This window comes from Neodiprion lecontei, chromosome 6 (genome assembly GCF_021901455.1).
Source record: "Neodiprion lecontei isolate iyNeoLeco1 chromosome 6, iyNeoLeco1.1, whole genome shotgun sequence".
Lineage (NCBI taxonomy): Eukaryota > Metazoa > Arthropoda > Insecta > Hymenoptera > Diprionidae > Neodiprion > Neodiprion lecontei.
This window is the reverse complement of record NC_060265.1, coordinates 27701083-27728982: the sequence shown is the minus strand read 5'-3', so window position 1 is coordinate 27728982 and position 27900 is coordinate 27701083. Positions and strand designations below refer to the sequence as shown.

The window sequence follows — 27900 nt, the reverse complement described above, 5'->3', positions numbered from 1 at the left end:
GGCAGTCGTACCGCGAAGTGTATGCAGCAAGTATGCGGTACGCAGTTAATTGGATAGGTGGTCTTATCCGAGGGATACGTTGTTGACAACTTGCGTGGATAGTCAAGGTTATTCCAATTTTTCATATCCTCTCTTACCGCAATGACGACTGTTTTATGGTTCCGATAACTAGCCGACTTATTCAAATTACCGCAGTCACACGCGGAGGGATGACCAATAATTTTCTCAAAGCAAAGAGATCGTAGATATCAAGAAGCCGTAACTCCAACTAACGTTCCAAATTCCTATAGTTACGTTTTATTTTTAGTCTCATTAGTGACGAACGCGGTATTCAATTCTGAGAAGAGAACGGAGGATAGATAAGATCTGTCGTTATATTTGCTAAGCTGCGGAACATGTTCAAGTATCGAACGCTGACTATTCTAGACAGCATTGCGAAGCTCATAAATTATTCTACGATACACGCCTCATGTTTAAGTGTCACTCATTCTTAGTTCGACAAATAAAGGATTCGCAATGACTTCGTAACAACGCGATCAGTGAACCCAAATTTTACACGACTATCATAAACTCCCAAATGAAGAAGTACAGGAGACAGTGTGATTAAAATGAGACGGAAACAAAGGTACGAGGTAATTAATTTTAAGATAATCATGTGAGATGAAGCTCGGACCGTACATACTCCGCAATAATATGCAAATTGGAAGTTTTTACCGGTTACTTGACTGGTTCACACTGGGTAGACCAAGATCTCTGAGGGCTATGCAATATTCACGTTTACATCCTGCGCTCAAAGTCCACCAGTGGATGTTGACAGTCAGTGGATACAACCCAAAGTTCAAGCCCAAACTGACAGCAAACGCTTATTGGAAGAAAACCGCTAAAGCTCATTTGACGACGTGAATTCCGGTCCTGCGGAAATCGACGACCACGGCGATGATCCATTTTGCGATCAAGATTCCAGAGATTGACTGATCGGAACGACAGCTGAAATCGTCAGGTAACGAATGAACGATCTCGACTTTTGTCAACTGAGTTGAATCTCTGATTTTTTGAACTCCTTGAGTTCATCAAGTCAGAAATCTTTTGCGTGAACATTGTGCTGATAATACGCATTGACTGAGGTATAATTAAACTTAAACGAACATCCCTGCACTCAAAGGACGATGATTAGAATTAACATGAAAACGATAAAAACCTTGACCAGCCCAAGACAAAGTAGTAAATAAGAGATGTTAACCCAATTGAAATCGGAAGCTTTATTAAATTAGGTACTTTGGGGTACTCATTTGTGGCGAAGCGGAGCGGTAACCGTAGTTTCGGTAATTTGATTAAGGCTGGAATGCGTGTAGGTGGTAATGAAAAAATGCGGGGCAGTTTGAGGACCGTTGAATCACTCGAGAATTATTCTTTCAATTAAGTAACTTCATTCCTAAAATATTTGATACATTATAAATAAATAAATAAATAAATAAGTTACTATTCTACAGTCATGGCGCTAGTTGTGAAGCCTTTTTCGTCCTAATTTCAAGAACTGACCACTCCGTCACGACTTCTTCGTTTCGTGCCGAGCCCGTTCTTTTTCTTCGACTTTCCGCACCTCCTCGACTGCGTAGCTATTGAAGAGCCGGAGATAATCGGCCCAAGATTCGCCGGAAGTAAGCGCTCTCCTAAATCGACACGTGAAGGATGTGCACTCCTTTTTTTCATTTTCTTCGTACTGCTTGTCGATGGAGCCCATCACCATAGCAGTGAGGAAATTGAGACGATCCATAGCTCCGTCAGCTAAAGGGGGAAAAGTTGAATCATCTTCAGTACAAGTGACGACACTGTTAGTGAAGAACGTAGAGCTAAATACAAGTATACAAGACGGCATACCGCGACCCTCATAGTCGTCTTCCTGCTTATCGTCCTTCTTGCTGGTTTCCAACTTCGGTATAAACAGCAGTAAGCAAATGATAGCAATGAATTTAACGATGAGCTTGAATATCACGAGCTTCAATATTATCTTTGCCAGAGTGAAAGCGTTCAGCTTCAGCGCAAAGGGCCAGGTGAAGTCTATCATTGGAATCGAGGGCAGACTCGGCATTCCCGGCAAAGCATAGGGTGCCCCGTAAGTCGGTGCTGGAGGACCGTAGCCTGAAATCAATAAGAACCTTCCATTACTTTCACGGAATACCAAAGCAACGTCCCAACCATAACAGTTCGGATCATGTACCTCTGGCCTCACCTTGCTGAGGACCCTGAACCGGCTGATAACCGCTGCTTGGTGAACCATAGACGTTCTGTGGTGGTGGTGGGCCATAGCTGGCCGAAGGGGGCCCATAACTGTTCTGCGGAGCTTGCGGGAGCCCGTAAGATGGTTGAGGGGCTCCGTAAGATGGTTGAGGAGCTCCGTAAGATGGTTGAGGGGCCCCGTATAACGTCTGCGGCTTTCCGCGGGGGGGTGAAGGGCTTCCGTATCCAGTAGAGGGGTCGAAGCTGTCGAAGGAATGTTCCGGTAGCGAGAAGGAGTTGCTGGGGGTCGGGAAGAACGTCGGCTGGATCGGAGCGGGCTCGGTGGGACCTTCAAAATCGGGGGGCCCGTAAACGGGGCCTTGGTTCTTGGGAGGAGCGCCGTAGCGATCGGATTCGGGACGGTAAACGGGGCCTTCGCTGTAGTCTCTGCGGAAGATTTTGGGCCCGTTGATTCTGAGGCCGTTCACCGGCACGACACCCTCCTTGTCGTCCTTGCTGGTCCGGGAATGTGCGAGGGCGTCAAGATAGCTGTCCTTTCCGGCAATGTTCGCCGCACGGAGTCCCCTGTCCTCTGGGATAGCTGGGGAAACGGGGCCCGAGTATTTTGATTCCTCGAATACTTCACCCTCTCGCTGCGGCTCCGCGAGAGACGATATTCGTGGCTCTGAGACCGCCGTTACATACGACACGCCGGTTTTCACCGGCAACGAGACAGTCAACGGCTTCCGCAAGCTCTCTTTTGCTTCGAATTGCGTAAGGTCTAGACCGTCCTCGACGTTTATTCTTGCCTCCATTTTCAGCAATGTGTTGTTCACGCTTGGCTTGAAGCTTTCTTGCACGACGAAAGCACTTGGCTTGTGATTCGTTGGCAGACTGGAATTGGACGCTTCTGAAGATCCTGTCGCATTTACGACAGTCGCCAAGAGCGTCGTGGCTAAAATTGCCACTCGTAATCCTTGTTGTTTTTTCGTCATGTTAAATCGATACGGAATTCCCCAATTCGGCTGAAAAATTACAAACAAGTTTAAGTTTCAATGTCGGCACTGTGTACTTCCGGCAGTGGCTTAGAGATTGACTCTTAATGATTATGTAGTTCATCTGAGACTCTTTCATTTCGAAATGAGTTTTACGGATCGAATGTCAGATGCGACACGATAAGCGAATTCAGACCCTGCGCGATTAGTTACAGTTCGTCGGTTTTCTCTCGTATTCGGTAATTGATACATGAATTTCAATCGCAGTGTGAAAATCGGTGAATTCTTTTGGCTTCATGGGAGAAACAATTGGCCCGGAGAACGGGGAGCTAAGAGGGGGAATAAACGCGTGCCCAGAATTCGTTACGAGATGGCCTCACTCCTTCCTCTGAATACCAAAGCCACTCGCGACAATCCTTTCTCTGCATACAAAGTGTATAGCGGTCACTACCCTTATCAGGCATAATCATTGTCAGGTACATTAAAGTATGTTAGTAAAAATATCTCGAGTATCGTTATACATTTAGGTGTACATATATGTACGTTCTCATAACATTTAATTTTCCATGTTTAAATTCAAGAGCCGTATTTTTACGGATTATTCCCACAGTACGTTGTTACATGATATGCAAATAGTGCAGTGGTACCCGCTACATCCCTTGAGAGTAACCGGAATGATACTTGAATAAAAAATGCAAATGATGCCGTATCTACGAGTGTTTAAAATTCATATATTTTATCACTTCCGTGAAAATATCGCGCAGCTCATTTATTATACACTTTGCATGAGTTTGTTCTACCGAGAAAGATGTAATAAATTCATAGTCAAGTCAACAATGAAAATAGAATTTGATTTCTATACTCATGTCACGTTATATCATTCTAAGCTTTTCGGAATCTTAGAGATGTTGAAAAGTCACTGCGAGATCGGTGCTTGGAGAAAAAAATTACCGATAGTTTGTACTCGCACAAAAACTTACAGCAGAGAATCGCAATTTTTTCTTTTTTTACCAATCTCGGACCACTCACATATAATGCACACTGCAGATAAACCGTGGGATGCACAATTACTATTCGATCACAAAGCACAGACTGATTGACGGATGATTCCTGGTTGGGTCACGAGAAAGTTACAGAAGTCGAATCATCGTCACTACACTCGATAAACCTTGAAGAAATAAAAAATTTTACGGCAAGATCGTCTATATATGCGACAGACTTTGGAGGGGCGTCGCGTTCGTATAATAAACTATGGGTTTACTGGGTTACTGTTCCACCACCATGCATGCATGCACAAACGGCAATACCTCGCACGGCCCGGGAAATCAGTGACGAGTATAGTCAAGTATCTGAAAAGAAGTTATTTTTACTCTACTCAATCTTTCTTTCTCCTTTCCCTGCATTCTATTATACACTCGTACAGCCAACTGTTAGAGTTTTCTGCAATATGCAAACTCACCTCTGCAACGCACTTCGTCACTTGCTAAACATTCGCTTCATTCAGCGACTGGCTAAGAATAATTTCCCATGGAAATGCCGAGAAACGTGTTCCTCGGTTTTGTATTCAAATAACACAATTAAAAAAATCCTTATCCAAGAAACACAACGCATCAGATATTTTTACACGGTAAGTTTCAAGCCCAAGTCTTGAGACAGTGATCCTGGAGATTCAGGCTACCGGTATTGAAAATATTTGTTTAGAAAAAAGATCTTTCTCGTTAATTATCGGCATGGATCTCGTTCCTTGTGAAAAAAGGAAGAAAAAGTACTGAAAGCTTTTGCCTCTCGGGATCGAATCCTGGGGGAATTTTCTTTGAAGGAATGCGGAATCGGCTGCGAACTGGTATATTCAACGGGATAATCGTAAGCTTTGAATGACGCCATAGGTGAGGAACTGCAATTATTATGTAGGGGCGACGCTGTTTGTAACGGACCCCTGTCCCCCCCGCCTGCTGTTTTATCGCGTTCCCCGTTTCCATCCCGAAGCTTAAGTCCCCGTTTGGCAGGCCCACTGGCCGACTTACCACTGCCAATCACGTTCCCATTAATTAACCATCGACTCACAACGGCCCGTTTAAGAGACATCGAATTGTTTTCACTTCAGTCGATATCCGGCCGTTAACTCTCTCAGTGATGAAGCTCTTTCGCCTTTCAAATGGCTTATGACAAAAGGGGTTTCCTGACTTGCGAAAACAAGAATATGTTCAATCGTATTTGAGGTATTCTAATCTGGAGGCCATCGCAACAAAACGCGTTATTCTCGCATGTCACTTTCTGCAATTTGCGCAACAGTGACTCAAACCGGAAATCCTTACGGACCAGACATGTGTAAAGATGGAGTCGGGTTTACGTCATAAATACTCTCATTATCACAATTGGTTGTGATTTGAACGAACGTAGTGAAGAAAGGCAAGCCACAATTAAGCCTGAAACCCACGCGTTCTTTTGGTTATTACAGGTACTATAGTTTGACTAACAACCACTACGTCTAAATTTACTAGATCCAGTTTCTGATGAAGGTCGAGTTTAATAGATTCACTTCTTCTAGACAAACGGAAATAATGCGATGGTCTACCACGTTGTGTAGTCTCGTATCAGTCTGTGAGGGTTGCGTTGCTAAGCAACGAGTAACGCTGATACCAACGATTCCTAGACTTAACAATGCGTATCCAAAGCCTGCTGTTACATTCCGAATAAGAATTCTTACATTTTCATCACCAGTGCAAATGCAACCAGTGGAAAACTAACTTAGAACAGATCCAAGTCAGCACCGGTCGGAATGAACGAGTAAACAAAAATGGAGTACGCAAAGACGGAAACAAGGTATGAATGACGAACACAGTATCACCTCGCTAAAGTCACAAACAATCAAAACTACGATCTTCGTTTTCAGATGGATCAAGTTCGGAGACATAGAGGAGCTTGTGTTGATTGGTAAAGACGTGATCGGTTCAGCGTGGGGAGCTTACGTCAGTTTCTACAACCTGAACACGGGTGAAAACTACGTTGAGAAATTTGAAAATGCTGGAAAAAGTGACGGGGTTTCATGTCTGGCAGGGCATCCGGTATACAGTGAACAAGAGTGAACGCAGCATGCATTCTTCTTCTTCTATTCGCAAAGGCTATCAATTTTCCTATTCAACAGGTGGTCTCAATGTTCGCGATAGCAGAGAGACATCCGAATCCCAGAGTTTTGATCTTCGCATACCCGAATCTAGACAAAGTTTCCACCTGCAGCGACGGCGCTCCGAACGGGTATCTGTCGAGTGCATTTTCAGGCACGGAATACCTCGTCACTCTCTCGTCCTTTCCTCAGTTCGATATCATCCTCTGGCAGTGGAGAACTGGCGAAAAGATGGCCGTGAGGAGCACGAGTGTCTCAGACCCAAAGCAGCTCATCAAGTGAGTTGCATTGTGCTTGACGGGTTCATTATGGTATACGCATCTGATATCTGGACTTGATTCCAGATGCTCGTCGATGGCGCCCTACACTATAGTCCAACTTGGCTCAACGTCGGGGCGATTGGTGGTCCACGAGATCAGCGTCTGTTCAAGAATAGCGTCGCTTCTACCAACGGAGATCAAACAGGTCGACGAGAGGATTGTCTCTGTCAGCTGGACATTGGACGGAAATTTGCTGGTCAGCGACACGTTGGGAAGCGTTTGGCTGATGACGAGCGATGGAAGGAGACGCAATATGATCATCCGAAGCGATGTGACGCCGGCGCACGTTGCCGGTCGGAAAACACCGATGGTTGTGGCAGTTCAAGGAGGGATTCTCGTGGTCAACGCGAACTCCCGAATACGGGTGAGAAGCAAATATTTCACAGGTCTGCCTCACGTGACCTAGAACTATAAGTCCAAGTTACAGTTTTACAGAAGATCATCATCAGAACACCGGCAAAGCGACGTGGTTTGGGAGTCGCGATGGGAACTCAGGGCTCCTTCACATCCCACCAAGGCGACAGTGCACTGGCAAAGGAATAGCGTTATCTTCTATGGCGAGCGCGGTGACTTTTGGGAAATACCACTCGATGATTATAGCAAAGCTCCGGTCCTCGACCTGAAGTACAGCCATGGATCCGGCTACCTGGTTATCGCCTGGGCTTACCCTGGAGCCCAGATGATCACGTCGTTTGACAAATTCGGACAGTTGAATGCCTTCGAGCCAGCGACTGGTATTTGCACGGGAAAACTTTCTCTGAAAGACGAGGGTCAAGGTACAGTAACGAACTGAAACTCGTATCGCAGAGTCAGCGCCAAATCTAAACGATCATTGCACCGACTTCCAGTTCTATGCGTCGTGTCCCACCCTGACATACCGATTATCGCGATGACCACCGATGCTGGAAAGTGCTTGCTGATCAGCTTGTACAGGGTGACCGACCCTGTCCTGCTCACGTCGTTTCACCTGAACGAACAGCCCCTGGACAACGTTAAATTCTCGTACTGTGGCAGACTGCTGGGAGTCGCGAGTTCGAGAAACGGGGATTTTTTTCTCATCAAAGGAGAGCCGGGGTCTCAGATGTACGTGCAAAGCTATCTGGAGACGCGAAAACAGGTAATTGAATCCTAATTACGAGTACGATGCGACAGGTCGATACTTTTTCGATAGACTAACGAAAATGAATGCATCTTATTTTGGTAGGCGGTAGATTTTCTGCTCTACGAAGACGCGGACGGAGGCGCCAGGCTTCTGGTACTTGTGGTAACGAGTACCGCTGCGACAGTCGGTGATATGATCATCGTATACACCCGTAAACCTGGAGAGAATCTTTTTGCGGAAGAAAAATACGCGGTTGAGCTACTGAACGCATTTAAATCGCTAAATTACGGTCCGAGACATTCCAGCGACGTCATCGGGGCTCCTTATCTATCCAGGCAACTACACAGGCTGGAGATCCAGGTGGGAAAATATATAACCAGTGCCTGTATTCGTACAATTATGATGTCGGAATCTCATAACTCACCTTAATCATCGGCAGAGCGACTTCAAAGGTATTCGTCTCATCCAGGCTCTGCCTTCCGGCCATCAACTACGAAATCCTTGGGTTTACACAGACCGTCATCACGTGGTGACGGCCGGTTATGACGGCCTGGTTATCGTCAGAGATGGAGTTAACCTCGAGAAGGTAATCGCGATGTTCGCACCGCATCATCGACAAGAAGGCGGAACGAGAATGGCCATAGCTTCACCCTGCGGCTCAATGATCCTATCTCTCGGCCGAAACGGAACTTTGGTGGTTACCGAACTAAGGTACGTCTCATTGCTAGATTCGCCGTTGACAGCCACTAACCCAAATTCACAATTTTTTAATGCATGAATTTGATCAGCTATCGTGAACCAAATGCCAGAGTGCTGAATAAAGCAAATGTCAAGCTGGATTCCTCGGAGATCCAACGCATGTTCTCCAAGCCGACGTGGGGATTCGTACCGGAGGATATCGAGGACGAAGGTAAAAGCTGGGTCGCATGCCAGGAGGCGATCAAGGACCGGACGGAAAAACGACTGTCGATTGCGGGCAGGAACGCCATCATGAATGACTTCGAGAAATTGAAAGCCCAGGTATCGTACTTACTTTCAATTACACCGTACGCACGACGCACCGAGTGAGTCCAGGGTGAAAAGGTCACCGCATAGAAACCGGTGTATTCAACGGTAATTGGCTGACTTTTACTGCGCCGCTTCAATAGTCGTCAAAGACTGTCTTGTTAGGTAAAGGCTCTGCTGGACGCGAACGAGAAAGCAGATCCTAAGGAACAGTTGCCCGTACTGGAGTTCGATCTGGACAAGAAAGGCAGAGAGCTTAAGATTCAGAATGCTGCTAAGGATCGCGAAGAACTGAAGGTTTGGACGGAGAAACAGATACTTGAGGAAGAGAGGGTGGTTTCTTTCGTACTGAAAACATGCTGGAAGCCTATGATGGTACAAGCTCGGTCTATTCGTGCCATATTTGGCGATACGTGCGTCGACAATTACCCACTGGCGTTAAAGAACGGGGACCAAGAGAAAGAACACAAGTGGGCCCACTACGCGAAGACACTCTCCCTCGAGATATCTAAGTATGCTTCAAATTGATCCCTGATGGTATTGAACCGATATTGAATGCTCATAATTTTAGCCTTGACCCTCCATCCGGATCTGCACCAAGAGAAAAAACTGTCTCAGTGTTTGAGCTGAGCAATGAAGTCGGTGATGATGCAGAAAACGAGGTACACCGCGTTCGGAGAACGGAAGCCGTCGCGATGACGGGGACCACCACACATCGATGGGTAGCACGCGATCCCATCCATTTCAATCAGCTCCAGACGTACAACTACATCCAGGGAGCGATGGAGTGCGTTTTTATACGAGAAGAGATTGACAAGCTGAAAGTAGGTTATTCTTCCGGAAGGGTTAAGTGTGATCAGCGACTATCGTTCCACCTATTTTCAGATTCATTTCAACAAACTATTCGACAAAATGATGTCCACAAAGGAGCAAGAGATGACTGAAATCGCTCAAAGGATATCAAAACTGAGACACATCGCCAACGAACTTTTAACTATGTTCAGACTGAACTGTAAAGCTGAAATTATGCCGGACCCCGTCTGGGACCAAACGGAGAAACCGGAGACCATAATTGTTGTCACTGACGAAGAGATCTCAGTCAGACCGTACATGACACCAGAAGAAAAGAAAATCCAGGAGACGGAGCGTTTGCAGGAAGAAGAACGCCAGCTGGAACTGATGGCGAATGACTTCCGTGAAAAGACTCTTATGGAGACTATGGACGGACTTTTGGAAGTCAAGTGAGTAAATTATTTCAACTAAGATTTACGGTGTATCGATCGTGGTTACATTGAATCACATTATTTTCCGTAGGTGGGAAGATGACGTCAAGAAGGACGTGCCGAAACCTTTGTGCTTGATCGAGAAGGATCCTGCCCATTATACCGAGGAGGAGGTCAAAGAGATAATGGCCTACGAGGACAAGGTTCAGAAGCTCAATATCGAACGTGACCGGTATAGAGAATTACTTGAAGACGAGTTTCATCAGACTACGAGTAAATGCCCTGCAATTTATCCATCAGACTAAATTCTGTAGCAGCAATTCCGTACGGTGTAATATTTATGATTGAACTCAGGCAGCATTGAAGAGAGCATTAAAGTGTTCAACGAAAAGCTGGACGCCTTCTCGGTCGAGAAGGTAAAGCTGGAATCCGCGATTCTTCAGGAAACCTTGCGACTACTTCGTTCCAAATGGAGAGACCTCGAGAAGACGCGTCGAATGGAGAAGATACTGGATCTAAAAGACAACGAACTTATACCAGCGACGAGATACAGTCAGGAATTAATGGACGAGTTGGCAACGCTGGAGGTGGCAGTAGCGGACCTGAGGAACCGATACGAGGCACTATGTAAGCGAGAAAAGACTATGGACGATAAGTTTCGGGGTGAATTCGTCGACCTGAAGCCCCCGATTGTCGAGCACTTGGCAAGACACTACAAAAAACGTCCGAAAGCGGGAAAGACCTGCACGTGTACGTCGATTACCTTCCTCACAGAAATTGGCAGATGTGTCATCACCGGAGACTCGCCCGAGGTCTTGCCTCCCGAAAGCATCGAGTTTTTGAAGGGTCTGCATCGCCTTGACATCATGCCAAGCAACCTGCCACCCCAAATTGACGGGAACCATTGGAGTTACCTTTGCAAGTTGAGAAGGACCAAAATCGAAACAGAGATACGGGTGAGTTCGAAATTTCATACTGCACCTCTTAGATATACTGGTATTGACGGCCGTAATCTGTTCCTTGGAACGGCGCAATAACTGTTGTGGTTTACGCTTCTCGATCGTCGCAGAAACGATTCCGATAAGCATGCCTGTTGTCAGTTAGTAACAATTGAGTAATGTTGAGGTAATAATTCATCGAACGAGTGACTAATGCTTATGCCATTTTCATGGAGAGCTATATTGGAAAATGAAACATTGTGCAAACCATGATGTTTACGATATACGTGCCGGTAATCGGTATTGATGAAGACCTTTCGTACCGTAAGGTGAAATGCTGCGCAGTGGAACTTGCCGAGGCTGAGCAAACCGTCGCTTTGTATCAGAGAATGATCGTTACCAATCAAAATCGCATTGTTCAGCTGAAGGAGGCCTTGAGGGAACATCGTGTATCTAGGCAAAGGTTTGTCGAAGACATGGAGGTTCAGCTGGTGTTAAAGATGGGACAGGTCGAAGTCCCCGTTCTCCTTGGCAAAGTCAGCGACTTCGCCGAGGCGGTTTTAGTACCTGCGGAAGAGGTGAACGCCGTAAACGTCGCCATAATCAAAGAAGGACGGCTGAAACTTTCCGCTATGAAAAGAACGATGAGTTTTCGCAGAATAATTGTTTGCAAGGAGTGGCGACACGCTTACATGTGTAAATCATTGGAGGATCTCAAGGCAGAGGTCAAAGTCCTCGAGGACGTGAAGGTGACGTTTGTTTGTCACTAAAAATAGTTATCGGAATCGACGCAGTAGCAAACCTAATGTTTTGAACAGACTTTTATTTTTATCCGTTGACAGGTAACTAAGGAGATACAAGAGTACACGCGAAAGTTCGCTACTAACGCCTTGAAGGATAAGGACGTGAAAATAACATTCGAGAGAGACATCGAATCGTTGAATCAAGTAGGTAAAATTGGAAATGGCAAATGCGATCTTTCGTCCAGGTCAAGAACTACTCACAGATAAAAACTGCGTCCTAGTATTCAAACGAGGCCAACCATAGTGGCATTGTTCTCTCGGACCCATCACTTTAAACACAATTTGCCGGTGATTACAATCATCGTCGGTGAAACTGTAATTGCAATTGCCTTCGCGAACGATACATGCAGATGTTCATATAACATGTACATACCTATATGCAATATTCATACAAGTCTAAACCATCGCCGTTGACGGTGCATTCTTTTTTTTCTATCAATAGTCTCATCAACCTTCTAGATGCCATACAGCAACATTTCCATCGCGTTATTATTAATTTTTCCTCAAGCTTTGCGGAACCTACGCAGGTACGCAATATTAGAACCGTCTCATTTTCCGCGAAAATAGTCGTATGTAGTAGATTTACGTAATCGTTACTGCACCCAGTCTATTGAATGGTACTTCTTGGGACCGGGTAGAGGATATTGAATAATTAGTTTAATTGTTGCCACAGTGGTATAGGAGGATGGTCGAGGCTGAAAGGAACAATCTAGAGAAGATAAGGACGACGATAAAGTATCGGAGAAGAGAAAACGTGCGGCTGGACGCGATGATAGAAAGGATAAGCCTGGCAAACGCTCGTGATTCTGCGCATGTTAAGAAAGAAGCGATGGACAAAGAGAATAAATTCACAAAGGATAGAATGGAGGCTATCATGAAGAGGACTAGATTGGTTAAGGACGTGCAAGATAGCTACAACGAGCTCCTCGTCTTGCAATCCGAATTAGAACTCCTTAGGCTCAAGACCTATCCTACGTTGAGATTCAAGTCTGAAGGTCGGAAAGAACTCGCGACAAGTACGACTAGAGCTGCTCGTATGAATAGATAAATGGATAAATGAATCGCCTTGGCCTTTGATAACCCCGCGTCGTGGATATAAGTTCAACAATCTTTGTCGATATTCAAGTCTTTTTTCACGTATGAATCGTTTCGTCGCCTCCATCACGAAAAAATCACTGTATAATGTAAATATTATTTCTAAGAGCGAAAAACGAGAGTGCTAAAATCATTGAACAAGGAAATTAATTAACACGGTCTGTATTTGTGCATATTTTGATACATCGCGAAACTCAGCACCGGCCAACTTACATCCCGAAAACTGCAGTAATCTCAAAACGCACGTTTCGTGTCAACAAGCTAATTCGATATGCACGCATGTCTTCAGCCAATCGATACTTCTTTTTAAATTAACGCCAAACATTGAAATAGCTTTCCGTTATTTCGTCATAGATCTGCTCAAACCTCAAGGTTGATATTTCACCAAAGACAGCGGATCGCAGCTGACTGCAATACTCGGCTTTTGCTTCCTGACCTTTCCCGATGTCTAAAAACAGTAATACCAAAGCTCAGTTTCCTCGTTAAATCGTGTCCTTTCCAATCGAAACGAAAGTGATTTCTTCTCTCCAGATAGCGGTTAATTGTAAATTCTCAATTAACGACCATCGGGTGAAAATGTAGTCGGTCATCGTCATTGAGCGGTAGTGTCAAAGCATGTAAAATACATCGTTAAAGATAAGGGAAAAAAAATGACAAGTCGTGTGCAAATTTACTCCTACTACTTTAAATCAGATGGGCCCGCAAGTATCTTCGAGAAATTCCGTCCCGTCCGCACAGGCTGTCTCGTTCCATCTCTCTTTTTCCGGTTAATTAAAATATCTGCCTGGCAACCGAGTCTGATGGAATAATCTCGCTGTTTAAAACAGGTTCGCGCAGTTGGGAATAAGCTCCGAATGCATTAACAAGCACTGCGTACGAGTATGTGTCACGGGTGTGGAGCAGTATTTTTTATTTCTTTCTTTCTTTATTCTTTTGCTGCAAATAACACATCAGAGCTGGGGAACTCCCGCGTTAAGTCGGAAGTTATCACCAAACGTAATATGGATGTTTTATTTTGTTTTGATTTCCTATCGACTATATAAAAGCAAATTAATATACTGTACGGGCATAGTCGAAGGATGAATCAAGTAAGAGATCGTTTTTCCTTTTTCTGCTCTCCATCCGACCGATCGGTATCTGTAATTCAAACAGACGTGCGACCGGGTTTCAACAGCACAAAAACACTCACACCTTTATTTTCGCAGCATCATTTGTGCGCAGTTTGCGCGTTGAGGTAAAATCAGGGACGACGGCGTGTCGAACTTGAATTGCACGCTCAGTCACGGGCAGAATAGTGAATGCTAATTGGGTTGGGTTCCTCTGCCTGAATTCAGGCCCATCTATCAATGTCGAATTACAATATCCGTCGATGCAACAAGGCGTAAAATGGGAAAAAAACAACGAACACAGCCTCGAGAAAAGACGGCTGATTCGTAAAGAAATCGATTCACTTGTGCAAGCAGAAATCCTCGGCCGCGTCTTGGAAACTCTGCTATATCGCGGTGGGAATAAAAATGACCGCAACATTTCCCAACTGGAAAACTTTGTCGCGTATAACGAATATCCTCCGTCTGCGTCGAAGCGCAGAATTGCAAAGGCAAGGTGAAAGAAATTGAAAACTAGCGTTTAATAAATAGAACTGCGGAGAACGCACCGAGGTCAAAAGTCAATATAAAACTTATGCAATTCATTACGCTCGGGGTTTCTCCGTTCGCTGATTCTCTTGGTTGAAAAAATCTGCAAATAACTTTCTTACGGTAAACAGAATAGTTGCAGTATATCTATATTCACACTGTTTTTTTTTTCGTAGCGAAAGAACGAGGTGATAAGAGCTGGATGTAAGATAAGGTCACAAATTAGTACATGGATAAAATTCAATAGATACCAAATTTACAAATCAGCTATATAATCGAGTAACCGATTGACCTGAAGACCAGAAACTTTGCAAATTATACCCAAAGTGCGCATTCGTGTGTACAAAAGCGCGTCAGGAATGATGGACGAATCGAAATTTTGGTCCCGAATCATTTGGCGAGGATTAATGAAAATGCCTGTGTGTATTGGTTCAATTGGTAAAGCGTCCAGAGGATTGCCTCTTCCTGCCTCGTGTATTCAAATAATATTATACCCACGTATGCGTCTGTTATACCGCAGGAGCGTTAGGAACGTCGATTTATTATCCAATACACATTGCGCTATGTGAGTATACTATGCATGTACATACATAGGCATGAGCGAAGTTGATTATTCGAGTTCGACTGTTGTGTAACAATCGTATTGAAATAAGAAAATAAAAAAGAAAAAAAAAAACACTCGTGTCATGGCACTGGAAGCGTACTCGCGTGGAAAGATAGCGAGTGGCCGCTGCTGTGGGGATCACCGAGAAATAAGTTCCAATTGATAAGGTGTAGTACCGTGGGCGAAGTGTGCGAGCTTCATCCCCACCATCATGACCTCAGCCTCCGCCCCGGACCCACCGAAGACCGACACTTGCATATATAAGAAGCTCGAGCCATCCTCCTCCTGGCCAAGCAACCTCCTGCTTGTCAAACGTGCAACACTCCTCGCCACTCCAGTGTTTCAACCTTTGAGTTTTTTCTACTGCGCGTTATCACAGAAGAAGATGGCGCCCCGTCGGGTCATCTTGGTGGCCTTAGTGGCCCTCAGCTTCGCCTTCGCGGACTCGACCTTCTTCAGGAGGCGTCGCGATGCCGCCGCCCCTGTTTGTGAGTTCCTTTTCTTACACATTTACCATTTCTTGCAAGCACTGTACCGCAGGAGGAATATTATCAGGACCAAAAGTTCCTATAGATTCCGATCTTCTTTTTGAGAGACTTTTTTTCAACTCAACTTGATAACTATCGAACCGATCGCACCACCGACTTGTTTACCACCAAGTAGTCAAATATTTTCTAGATGACTGGTTTTGGAATGCATTACTGCGCATTCTTTTACCTTGCGGCATCGAACTAATTGCACCGCTGCAGCAATAACTGTCGTCGTTCGGTTAATTTTGGATACCTGTTACAAATGGATGAAAAACAATTCTTAAAGTAAATGTAAAACTGACGCGTGTTTTTTTTCGTTTCAAAGTCACGATGTGTGTACCGCAAATATACTGGAAAGACTGCGTCCAGATGATCGAAGACTCCGGAAGACAGGGGATTCCCATCGCCTGCATAGCTGGCAGGGATCGCTATGATTGCATTGAAAAGGTTGGCAGAAAAGAGGCTGACATCGTCGCCGTCGATCCTGAGGATATGTACCTTGCAGGGAAGAACAGGATTGCGGCCGAAGCCGGGTACAACCTTGTTGAACAGGTAATACGATATACCTGACGATAATAAAACTATCATCCGTGCCAAAGTCGAGACGTTAAAATTACTTCTTATACGTCCGTCTAGCAATGGTGTTGAAGCGCAAATCTCGCACACATATTTTATTACAAATGATTATATTAAGCACGAACGCCAAGCCGAATCGCATGACCAGAATAATGAATTATTTTTAAACCTGATTCTCCGTGTGAAAAAGAAGAGAAAATAAAAGAATAATTCAATAATAATAAACTAAGTTTGTGTGCCGTACACGTAGATACATAAATAAAGTTTCCAGCCAAGCTGGCCAGGTACGCACATACACTGTAGTAGCTTACTGAAATTTTACGGACCGGTCCGCGTCGCAGGTGTAACGTGTTATAAAATATTATTCGACTCGTTTGCATTCCATCATATACGCGTAGGGCGTGCTCGACTATGTTTCACCGTTTTTTTCTTGTACGAACGACTTGCAGATCAGGACCAAAGAGGAGCCGGATGCGCCGTACAGGTACGAAGCCGTCGCAGTGATCCACAAGGACCAGGACATAAACTCCCCGCAAGGATTACGCGGGCTCAAGTCTTGCCATACTGGAATCGGACGTAACGTTGGATACAAGATACCGATAACGAAACTGACGGCTATGGGCCTGCTGACTAACCTCAGCGACCCGAGATTCTCCTCTAGGGAAAACGAACTTCGAGCCCTCAGCAACTTCTTCAGCGAAGGTTGTCTCGTCGGAAGCTGGTCCCCGGATCCAGCCATCAATCAACGTCTGAGTAAGCCGTGATTATGAAATATCTCACCGTTCTTAAGGTGGTTTGTAATTCGAAATCCTACAACTTCTGGGTAGTTTGATTACGAGATAGTTACAAACATCCAGAATTTATCATGTGTGAAGGTCGGCTCATAGGCTACAGTGAATTTTCTGAGAAGCAAAGAAAAATAATTACGATTGTGTCGATCAAGAGCTTGTACAGATGTTGATTTTTCATCTCAAGTCCAATGTTAATGCGGGAAAACTTGATGATCCTTAGACTTTGACCCACCATTATACATATATCCATTTCCTTCTACAGAGGCGTCGTATTCCAACCTTTGCGCCCGCTGCAAAAATCCTCAGCTATGCGATTACCCCGACGAGTACTCCGGATACGAAGGAGCTTTGAAGTGCTTGGCCTTCGGGGGTGGACAGGTAGCCTGGACCAAGGTGATATTCGTTAAACGTTTCTTCGGCCTGCCCGTCGGCAACACGCCGGCAAAAACCGCGACCAAGAATCCAGCCGACTTCCGGTACTTCTGTCCCGACGGAAGCAAGGTGCCAATTGACGCTGAGACGAAACCCTGCGTATGGGCGGCGAGACCATGGCAAGGATACATGGTAAACGGTGGCGTATCCAACATCAAGGCCGTTCAAGATGTGAGTGATGTTCGCGCGTTGATCAATCATGATTTAAGTTGCGGGGAGTTTGCCGATTCGATCCTACGAGCGATTGGAATTCTTTCAGGAAATAACCGGACTCGGAAGTCTCGGCGAGCAGAAGAATGCCAGCTGGTGGAAGGACCTCATGCTTTTGGATACCAAGACTCTTCCGGTTAAGACCGATCCCATTCAACCCCTCGAACACTTGAACAAGGCTAACTACACCGACGTCATTGAAAGGGACTTCGGCGGTCCGATGAAGAGTGCCAAATGGTGTGTTTGGTCCACGGAAGCTCTCGACAAGTGCAATGCCTTCGCCAGAGCAACGTTCTCCAGGTAATTAAAATGTGCTATTGCTGGAATTGAAGTTCATTTTACAGTAACTATACCATGATTAAGTTAAATTACTTTCGTTTATAGTCGATGTGCAATATATTAATTGGATTTTAATCTTGCAATTATACCTAGTATGCCGATTAGAAATTTGAGAATTCGTATTTGGTAATTGCCTGAGATATTTGCGTCATAATTTATGCCTCCCGACAGGGATGTGAGACCCAAGCTGGAATGTCTCCTTGAGAAGGACGTGGATACGTGTCTGAAGTCAGTTAAAGACGGCAAAGCCGACATAGTCTCAATCGATGGTGGTTTGGTGGACAAGGCAATGAAAGAGTACGACGCGAAACCTATAATTGCTGAAAAGTACGGCGAAGGTGCAACGAAAGAAAGTGAAAGACCGGCGGTTGCCGTCGTGAAGAAGACGAGCTCCATCAACAACTTGGGTATGGATATGTTTGATCATACCGTTGTTACGATACGTCTCAACAACGTGACATAGTCACGACAGTAATTTTTTCAAACTTTTTTAACGTTTAGTCGACCTGAAGGGCAAAAAATCCTGCCACAACGGCTACAAGGGCAGTTTTGCTGGATGGTCGGCTCCCGTTCACGCGCTGAAGGCAGCCAAGCAGATCACAAACCCTGACGATTTGGCGGAATTCTTTTCCGGAAGTTGCGCACCCGGAGCACCTCAGCAATCGAAACTCTGCTCGCAGTGTGCCGGAAACATCGCTTCCGGCTCCGACAAGATCATCCAAGAGACTAAGTGTAAGCCCATAGAAGCTGAAGCCTTCAACGGCGATCTGGGAGCACTGAGGTACGCCATTGCATATTACGGGTGGTTTATCCACTTCGCGATTATTTCACTTTTTTGATATTCACTGGTCTCTTATTTACTTTACACAGGTGTCTCATTGCCGGAAACGGAGATGTCGCCTTCGTTTCTTACACGGCGCTGTTTCAACTTGGTGAGAATTTCGTTCGCTTCGAGGGTTTTTACCGCGGAACTTGAGTGTTTGCATACTCGCTCGAATCGATCATTTTTCATTTGATCTTTCAGATAAACTTGGCACGCCCGACCAAATTCCAAAGGGATCGGACTTCGAGCTCCTCTGTGCAAATGGTGGTCGCGCCCCGATTGAAGATGGTAAAAGGTGCAATCTCGGTGTCGAACCCCCGCGAGTCATCGTCATCTCTGGTAGTAGGAGTGAAAATGCTCGCCGTGAATTCATCCATGGAATTCTAGACGCTAGCTCTACCTACGCTGAAAGCCCTGAGCTCTTTTCACTTTTCGGAAACTGGGATGGCAAATCCAATCTCATTTTCAAGGTGATTTGATATTGGTCTCACAGACATCAGTGATCGGATATGTGAAAGAAAGAAGTCATTTCACTTCTTTTGAAATTCGGGTTTGAAAACCGATGTTTTTTCACATTCTACGGAGTTGGAGATTATTTTATACAATTTTTATTTACAGGACGATGCCATCGACCTGAAATCCGTTGACGACACCTGGGAATCGTGGGGCACCTGGGCAACGACTCAACAGGAATACAACATCGCCTCGTAAGGAATCGGCGCATAACAGAAGCTGGCCAAGGAATGAATATTTACAACTAATCGTATAAACGCATTAAGCTATAAGTGTTGTAACATAATATGTAAGCCGCCACTCGTATCGAAATTTTTATATGACTTATACGAATAAGATACCTTTATATATAATTTAAATATAAAACGTATCAGACTCGAAATTGTTGTCACTAAAATACATCTTGTGTGATCATCTGATCAGAGACTTCAGCATTCCCTTATTTATTACCGAAAAATTGCCGCTGTATTTGTATCGATACTTTTCATTTATTTAAACTTACCAAATGATTAGAATCCGATGCATGAGTTTCTGGTAGTGAGACATTATACACGCACTAATCAACTTATTCTATTTTTCTATAAGCATGAAAGCTAGCGAAAGTTCATATGTTACATAAATTAGATATTATAATACATCACGTTTTTTGTTCATGTATTGTTTTCATGGAACCGTTAACCGAAGATATATACTTCAGTCAACGATGCAGCTACATGTTTCAGTAGAACTGTGTTTAAACTAAGTCTCTTTCTTCTAAGTACATACATCATCACTCTTCTTAACTTTAAGTGGGTCTGAATCTTTCAAAATTTATTAATGTTTCAGTACACAATGCGAAATTGAAATCTCCTCCTCTAAGCTGGTATGCACGCCATTGGCTGATGATAATGTGCTGTGACGTGATTGGCTAACCGCCGAACCAGCTGTAGCGGCGTGAGTGAAGAAGCGGCCATTGTGCATGGCTCCCTCGTGCGTGAGGTTAGGCTGTGAATTAAGCAACGATTATAACGGATTACGAATTGTGATATCTATTGGTTGTGTGAGATCATTGAATATCTGTGAATAATTCATAATTAATCGATCGTCATATCTCCGCAACACGTATGGAAAAATCAAATTTACATGCATTTGCGTTCGATCACTGTACTTACCCGCCAAAGCCGGCACCAACACTACTTTAGGGTGAAACTATAAACAACGGTTTCTTAAGTGAGTAACAACAGCATTTGACCTATAAAGGTTTCTCAGTTGAACTAGTAAACGATTATACTTTAAAATAATTCAAAAGTCTTTTATTATTCTTGTCCGAGCTACCGTTCTGACGACATGCGACGAAGGTAACCTCAAATGTCAATTCCAAGTACTTGATTCCATTCGTTCAGCGGTCTAGATGAATTAACTTATTAATTTGAATAAATTATTATTATAACTGATCCACTTCTATTGTCTTCGTCTTAATTTATTAATCACCTCTGGTTCCTAATTCAATTGAACTTCTAATTTATTTCACACACCAAATATTTTCTGAATAACAATCAATTGTCGCTTCGAGAATGTAAACGGTCTGCCTCTATTCCGGTTATATATCAAAATCACCTGTGTAGTTGCAATGCTCATGGATACATTGTTCAATACAAATTTAATTTATTTCAGATATAAACAATAGCAGCAATAACAGCACTTAATTGTATAACAATGGAGCCGCTGAAGATCCACCTGGATGCATTGGAGATGGCTGGAAAAATGCTCGACAAACACATCACAGCCGATAGCAATTTTCCGTCCCTAATAAATCTTATGCACTACAACGCACAAGGTGACTATAGCAAAGTAATAAGTACGCAGAAGACCTCATTATTAGTTATAGTAATAAACAAATAGTAATCGAAAATCACTTTATCTGTTTCCAGGTGGTCCAACAGTCAGTGGTCTTGACGATCATGATTATCCCAATTTGAGCGGCACTTCCATCAGCTTTTCAACCATTAATCAGATGAGAATGCATGGCAAAGTTCCGTTGCCATCTGAAGTGATGGAGCACTTCGGCCGTATCCTTCAAAAAATAACAATGAATATTTTATAGGCGTGGGATTTACAATTTCATAGGTTTTGACTTTCAATATGCCTGTTTCACCCTTAGTAAAAAATATAGATATGCAATGTCATTGTATGATGGGCTTATTCACCGATATCTCGAAGGCCTGGCTAACAATCGATAGTGATATTTATGTCTGGTCTTACGAAAATGGGTAAGAAAAATTTTTTATCAAGCTTATCTAGTTCATCCTATTTGACGCAAGTACAAAATTCCAGGGCTGACGTGGCTTATTTTGACGGGCTCAATGAGACAATAATAAGTGTTGGGTTGGTCAAACCGAAACCAGGAATATTTCAGAGTTATGTCAAATATTTATTGATTCTGACCACAACGATCGAAATATCTGTACTCGGTGTGACATTTTCGGATACCAATGATGGTAATTGTCGAACTTTTTTTCTTTCTTAAACACACTTCACATGTCAAATAGTTTACTCAACTTATCTACATTCTACTCCAGGAACACCGGGAGAAATGCAGCTTGTACCTGAGCCAATATTCATAGTCCCTACTGATGGAATAGCTATCACAACAATAGCTAATACCAATAGTGGTCGAATATTTCTTGGTGGCAGAAATGGCTCACTTTACGAGATATATTACCAGGTGACCGATAGACCATTCTTAGTGTGTAGCCATATGTTCTTCCATCTATTTTTCAATACTGCTTTATTCACATAGGCTGAGAGCTCATGGTTCGGTAAGCGTTGCAAAAAAATAAACCACTCCGAAGGTCCGCTATCCTTTTTGGTACCATCGTTTGTCACAGTTGCCTTGTCTGAAGAGGAAGCAATTGTTCAAATATCTGTTGACGATAGTAGAAACATTTTATACACCCTCGGTGATAAGGGTACCATAGCTGTCTGGGATATAGACAAAGGAAATGCATCAAAAATTACATCTGTATCGCAAGCTTCGCTGGTCCAAAATGCTGTCCATGTTGTAAAGTAAGATTCTTTACTTTTATAATTTTAAAAACCTTCGTGTCTATTACTCTTAAAGTTGGTGGATGCATCATTAAGTATTTCACGATATTATTCGACATTGCAGAACACTGGATAGCAACAATTTCCGACCTCTTGTCAGCATATCTGCCCTAGCGGAATCAGAATCCATCCATCTTAATTTAGTTGCCGTTGCAGCAACCGGGACGCGCTTTTATTTGACCTGCAGTTCAATTGCAAATCCGTCTAGTAGACCACATTGTCTCCAACTGATACACGTCAGACTTCCGCCAGGATATGCAGCTAATGCTCCCATTTCCAGACCAAGAAAAGTTCAAATGGCACACTATAGAAAAGGTGAATGAAATTTCCTGTGCCAGGTTAGATACCGCATTTTTATTCTTCATGTCACTATTATATTTCATATTCAGGCACCCTTCTTCTAATCTGCGGTGGAGATACAGAAACGGCATGGTGCTTGAGTAACGATGCTTACCCATTCACTAACTACTTGGCTGAAACGCAGAGTGTTTTGCCATTAGATAGCCCTGCTTGGGCCATGGCTGAGATCCCTGGAGAAACAGTTGTTCATATTGAGAAACAAACTAATCCACACGGAGATCCTCCTCTACTAGTCAGGCAGCACATGGAGGCACCTCGTAAATTCATATTTTTAACAGCACAGGTATTTCGCTCAATCTATTCCATGCACGCGTAAGTATAATAAATTTATGCAGTTTGATGCCGACTGTATTTTAAAAAACTGCTGTGCTTTTTACAGGGTGCTATAATACTGGTTCAAGTAAGACCTGTTGACATTCTCAGACAACTTTTACTGGAACAGCGCGGGCCAGACACCGAAGCTGTGCGAATGTACTTCCAAAATCAATCTGCTGAACAAGCGTGTGCTACATGCCTCATCCTAGCTACTCTTGAAAGTTCTCAAAATGCACAGGTATTGAAAGAAAACTGTCCATGCTTCTTAATGATCTGACAATGTCATCGAATTTCTGACTTAGTAGCATACTTTTAAATCAATGTGTTTCAGCTTTCCGACTGGGCAACGAGAGCCTTCTTTTTGTACGGTGCTCAGAAAATCCCAACGTTCCCCAGTGGCCTTGACTCTCATTACGGGTTCTCTAGTTTGCAAACTGGTATTTATGTTGAATATATTTTTTTTCGTGTAGTCATTTTTATCATTAATAATAAAATAATTTCATTTATTTTCCTTATTACATATAACATAGTCTCGTTACACTCAAATGCTTCATTTTTAATTTGAGTAATTATTCTCATACAAATATTAAGCATTGGACTTGAACATTCTTGTTTGACAGGTGATCTTCGCACATCGACACCTCGTGCTCAAGGATTTGATGCAAGATCTCCGATTCACAGACTACATTCACAAATGCGAACCAACCCAGATAAAGCACTTCAACAATTTTCAGGAAAACATGGCGGCCTATATCTTTATGTCGGAAGAATACTCCGTCCAATATGGAATGTTCGTTGCATTAAACTAGAAACTGTAAACAACAAGGTTCAGGTGAATATACTTTGGATCAAATCATTTCTGGATGTTGCACTGTGAACCGATTTTATATTTTGTCTTCCTATATTGGCACACAACTAATATCTTTCAGATTCTTAGCACTATACCGTCAGCTGATATTGCATGGATTCAAGGTCATCTACAGGCATTAAGAGCTTTCTTAAATAAAAATACTAATATTTCTAAACAGTGAGTAGCCTTCTTTTCATTTTAAGAAATAACGGATTAACTATTTGTTACCAAGCAATACAAATTCATTGTCTTCAGGCACAATACCATCAGGAATTCATCTAACGGGTTTGAAAGTACCATGTCACCGCACATTCAAGAGCCTATCATAGAAGAACGTAATTCCCTTGATGCCCTTAAGGTATTTATTACACACGCCTGCGAAGTTCTAGGTTTGTGGAGGATACTGTGTGAAAATCAGCTCCATAACATTGTCAGCTGTCTGACAAAGGATCAAATAAACCAATTTACAACAGCGACATACAGAGACTTGATTTTAATCGGCCATGAAATATCCTCCCTGCTTATTATTCATCTGATTGATAGGTGGGTAATATGAAGAATCAAATTTACTTGCAAAACTTTAAATTAGTATTGGTGCTATTAATTTCAAACAAAAATATCACAAATTTTTTTTCATTCCAGCTACCTGGGAGACAATGCCTCAATTGATGCAGTCAGCTCCAAACTACGTGAGGTTTGCCCAAATCTCTACAGAAATGAAGATGCTGTCTGTTCTAAAGTGAGTGTCTGTCAACAATACTAAAAAAAAAATGCATTACTTTGAAAACTAAAGCAGCATAGATTGCTATTGCTTCAATTTTCTCATACATTCAATTAATCATACATGTTAATTAGCGAAACTGCAATTATTTTCAGGCGAACGAGATTATTTTAAAAGCAAAGAGCTGCACAAGTCCAGAAGAAAAAGACAGTTATTTGCAATCTGCTTTAAAGGTTAGTCAGATAACAAGAATTATATATGTCATTCGTTCGTTACATTGTGAATTCAGTTTCATTAAATAGTAGTTGGATAAATTAATCAAGAATTTTTGCAAACACTCCATTTAGAATTATTAGATTTTTCTTTTTCTTTGGAATACCAAATTTTTGTTAATTATTAACTATTCAAATTTTTTATGGTTTTCCATCAGCTTTGTAAGGAGGTAGCTCCCCACCTCAATTTAGGAGCAGTTTGCCAGCAGTTTGTCGCATGCCAATTTTACTTCGGTGTCCTTGAATTATGCCTCTGCTGTGCAGAGAGGGTCGATCCGAATAATGCTGCGCTACATTATTACAAAAACAATGAGCCAGCGGATGATCAAGAAGGGAACCTGGCATATGTAAAACGGTCATTACTTTATCAATCTTTACAATTTTGTTAACATAATTCTGAAATAATCTTGATTTATTATTATCTTTCATCACCATTCATCCGCAGAATTGAGATTTACAAAGAATTTACCGCGATGTTAGATCATCTCTATAATCAAAGTATATCTAATCCATTAACGCCAACTGTACCGAGTAAACCTGGACCCCCACAACATAACAACTCAACAACATCAGTTCCGGCAAAAGAAGCGGTACCTATATTTCCAAATAATTATGAATTTAACCATTCTTTGTATATATATAAATTCATTTTTCCTCAATACACTCATACAGGACCACTATTTATGTTCCATTAACGACAACTGTTGGTTATATTTCACAGTTACACGAAATTATAGACGATGGACTGAATTCGCCGTGTGAAATACTACACACTTCAATTTATTCTTGGATGATAGATCGAGGATTACATGGTGAACTCGTAGCTCTTCCTGTAACTTCACTAGAAGCATATCTAATACGAGTTAACGCACCGGAACTTTTGTGGCAATATTATGAAAGAAATAAGAACCATGCTGCTGCAGCAAAAATCCTCGATGCCTTAGCGTCGAAAAGCGGGTATGTGTATATATGTAAATATTCATGGATATATTCCGATATATATACATACATGTGTGCGTGTGTAAACATTCAAACACATATTGACCAATTTAAGAGTCAATTTGTCATATTCTTACTCCATCATTTTTTCCAGGTTGGAAGTTTCTTTGGCACAGAGAGTCGAGTATCTTGCACGTGCTGTAGTGTGCATGCGTAGTGATCAAGTTGGTTACGCTCCTCATCTTGGAATTTTCCTTAGAGAGTTAGAAGACAAATTGGAAGTGGCCCGAATACAACAGCAGGTAAAATCCGTATTCTAACGGAAAAAAATTCTCAATACTGTTATTTACCATATTAATTGGGTTCGAAAAATCTTTCTGGAAAAGCATCAGTGTGCCCCTTCCTGCTTGAAGATATTTACCTACTTAGCCTCTACATTCATTTTGACGTTTCAGATATTGGACACGATTTGCAGTTTGCAACAATCACCGAATTCACAAAATGTAAACTCTGTGCAATTCGATGAAATGCGATTAAATTTGTCTCTTCTCGACATAACACAGGTTTGTGACCATTCTCTGTTAATACAAAATCATGAAGATGATAATTCTTCAATAATGCATTTTTTCGACAGTTGTACGAAGAATATGCGGAACGTCTTCAATTATGGGAATGCAAACTTGCTATTATACATTGCTCTGGTCATCAAGATTCTATGTTAATACAAGGAATTTGGACCAATATAATTGAAAATGGTATTTTTAAAATTTTCTTCATTAACTAATTGACGATATAGCTCACTCGTATATATGTGTATCAATCACATAAAAATGTATTTTTCAGAATTGAAGAATGCTAATGCACCTTCTGCTGACGATAAAATGGCAATTCTGATGAGTAAAATAAAACTTCTTGGCCAAGAGTACTCAGGGACACCCCATTGTTTTCCAATTGGTATCCAACTTGAATTATTATTGAGTAACATGTAAAAAAAATTATACTGTCATCAAGTTGCCGTGTTTTTCATCTCCACGTTATTTTAATTCTTTCCAGATTTTCTGATAAAGCAACTAGAATTACGAGCCTGCCGATTACGAGTCTCAAACAGCCATATAATAGCGGGCTTCTTACAGATGGGTGTTTCCATAGAAGATCTTCTGGACTTATATGATAAGTACGAATGGCTTTATATACATATATTTATACTTAGTGTAGCAGTAGTTCTCAAAATCTGAGACAAATTTTCTTGGCTTGAGCAAAAATAGCTGTCATAGACAAAATGTTCTTGTTTGAGTAAAATACAATCCCTTATAGTTGTATAAAATGCATATACGTATATCCTTGAACATGTCAAAAATTGGGCGCCTGCAACTATAAATTTTTTTTTTCCCTAAAGATTAGTTTGTAATGCTGTTCACAATTTTTCAGAATGATTGGAGGGAATGACCGTACTTGGCTAACCGAGGGAAACGAATTTCACCTAATCGAATCAACTGCCAATTTAGTGAATTATTTTGCAACAAACTCCAATATTACAAATACATTTACCAGGTAAGATACAAAATTTTATTAGTAATGTAGTTAGTCGAAGTTAATATCGTAAATTCACATATTCGTGTCGGTCTTCAAGTGACATAATCCGTGTTACAGTAAAACCAACGTATAATACTTCTCGTCTGTGAACTATACTTAAATTGTGTCCGAACAACTTCAAATTTTAACCCATTTACAGGAGAAAAATTACGGCTAAATGCCAAGACGTGATTTCGAAGTGTTTAACTATGGTGTACGCTAAACCTAATACAGATGAATTAATAAGTAAACTTCGGTCGATACTGAGCGTGTTGGCTCGGATGTAACTCACAGTTTTTCTAACACCGCGTGATGGTTTGATGTTAGAACAAAAAAGGGTATCAAAATAAATCAACAAGACTTTACATTTTTAAAATAAATCCTTGGAGTACAACTTCAAAACATATCCTTTCCTATAATACGGTGCTAATAGATCTTTATTCCTTAATCCCGTTTAATTATTAAGAACGGTGTAATCAGGGATGGACGAAACTTTTTATATTTATAAAACAT

General features: G+C 42.4%; 4 protein-coding genes across 16 annotated transcripts; 3 read left to right on the top strand and 1 right to left on the bottom strand.

Moving 5' to 3' along the window:
• The first annotated feature begins 79 nt into the window (after positions 1-79).
• Positions 80-15159, top strand: LOC107227688 (cilia- and flagella-associated protein 43). 12 transcript variants are annotated; one of them, XM_046744359.1, is made up of 19 exons: positions 83-1000; positions 5934-6035; positions 6106-6277; positions 6358-6614; positions 6681-7020; positions 7084-7432; positions 7505-7773; positions 7861-8118; positions 8198-8469; positions 8547-8778; positions 8929-9275; positions 9335-9587; positions 9649-10004; positions 10078-10259; positions 10341-10942; positions 11254-11673; positions 11767-11871; positions 12401-12722; positions 14633-15159. In XM_046744359.1, the coding sequence occupies exons 2-19, from the start codon at positions 6010-6012 to the stop codon at positions 14662-14664; spliced, it is 4794 nt and encodes a 1597-aa protein (XP_046600315.1). In that variant the 5' UTR covers positions 83-1000; positions 5934-6009; the 3' UTR covers positions 14665-15159. The 12 variants fall into 12 exon arrangements, 11 of the variants coding, with proteins under 11 accessions (XP_046600319.1, XP_046600318.1, XP_046600316.1 ...); XM_046744358.1 differs by having other exon boundaries at positions 12401-12743; XR_006905117.1 differs by having other exon boundaries at positions 84-1000; positions 12401-13818.
• On the bottom strand, positions 1267-4391 carry LOC107227689. Its single transcript, XM_046744081.1, has 4 exons — positions 4242-4391; positions 2219-3242; positions 1879-2139; positions 1267-1809 (listed from the first exon to the last, which is right to left on the bottom strand). The coding sequence occupies exons 2-4, from the start codon at positions 3210-3212 to the stop codon at positions 1547-1549; spliced, it is 1518 nt and encodes a 505-aa protein (XP_046600037.1). The 5' UTR covers positions 3213-3242; positions 4242-4391; the 3' UTR covers positions 1267-1546.
• Positions 15160-15256: 97 nt separating the features above from the next.
• On the top strand, positions 15257-19693 carry LOC107227699 (transferrin). The gene is made up of 10 exons (XM_015668917.2): positions 15257-15548; positions 15916-16142; positions 16616-16919; positions 17220-17560; positions 17649-17899; positions 18110-18345; positions 18440-18719; positions 18809-18870; positions 18963-19231; positions 19380-19693. Exons 1-10 carry the CDS (start codon positions 15272-15274, stop codon positions 19470-19472), a joined length of 2340 nt encoding a protein of 779 aa, XP_015524403.2. The 5' UTR covers positions 15257-15271; the 3' UTR covers positions 19473-19693.
• Positions 19694-19843: 150 nt separating this feature from the next.
• Positions 19844-27767, top strand: LOC107227696 (nuclear pore complex protein Nup155). Of its 2 annotated transcripts, none has more exons than XM_015668914.2 (26): positions 19844-20483; positions 20928-21090; positions 21185-21322; positions 21427-21523; positions 21588-21751; positions 21833-21978; positions 22054-22319; positions 22423-22673; positions 22748-23001; positions 23098-23271; positions 23365-23470; positions 23654-23865; positions 23963-24060; positions 24139-24426; positions 24526-24622; positions 24760-24837; positions 25035-25231; positions 25322-25466; positions 25598-25833; positions 25970-26117; positions 26271-26378; positions 26450-26570; positions 26659-26769; positions 26869-26989; positions 27244-27366; positions 27548-27767. In XM_015668914.2, the coding sequence occupies exons 2-26, from the start codon at positions 20970-20972 to the stop codon at positions 27672-27674; spliced, it is 3927 nt and encodes a 1308-aa protein (XP_015524400.1). In that variant the 5' UTR covers positions 19844-20483; positions 20928-20969; the 3' UTR covers positions 27675-27767. The 2 variants fall into 2 exon arrangements, with proteins under 2 accessions (XP_015524400.1, XP_015524399.1); XM_015668913.2 differs by having other exon boundaries at positions 19844-20611.
• The last annotated feature ends 133 nt before the right edge of the window (positions 27768-27900 follow it).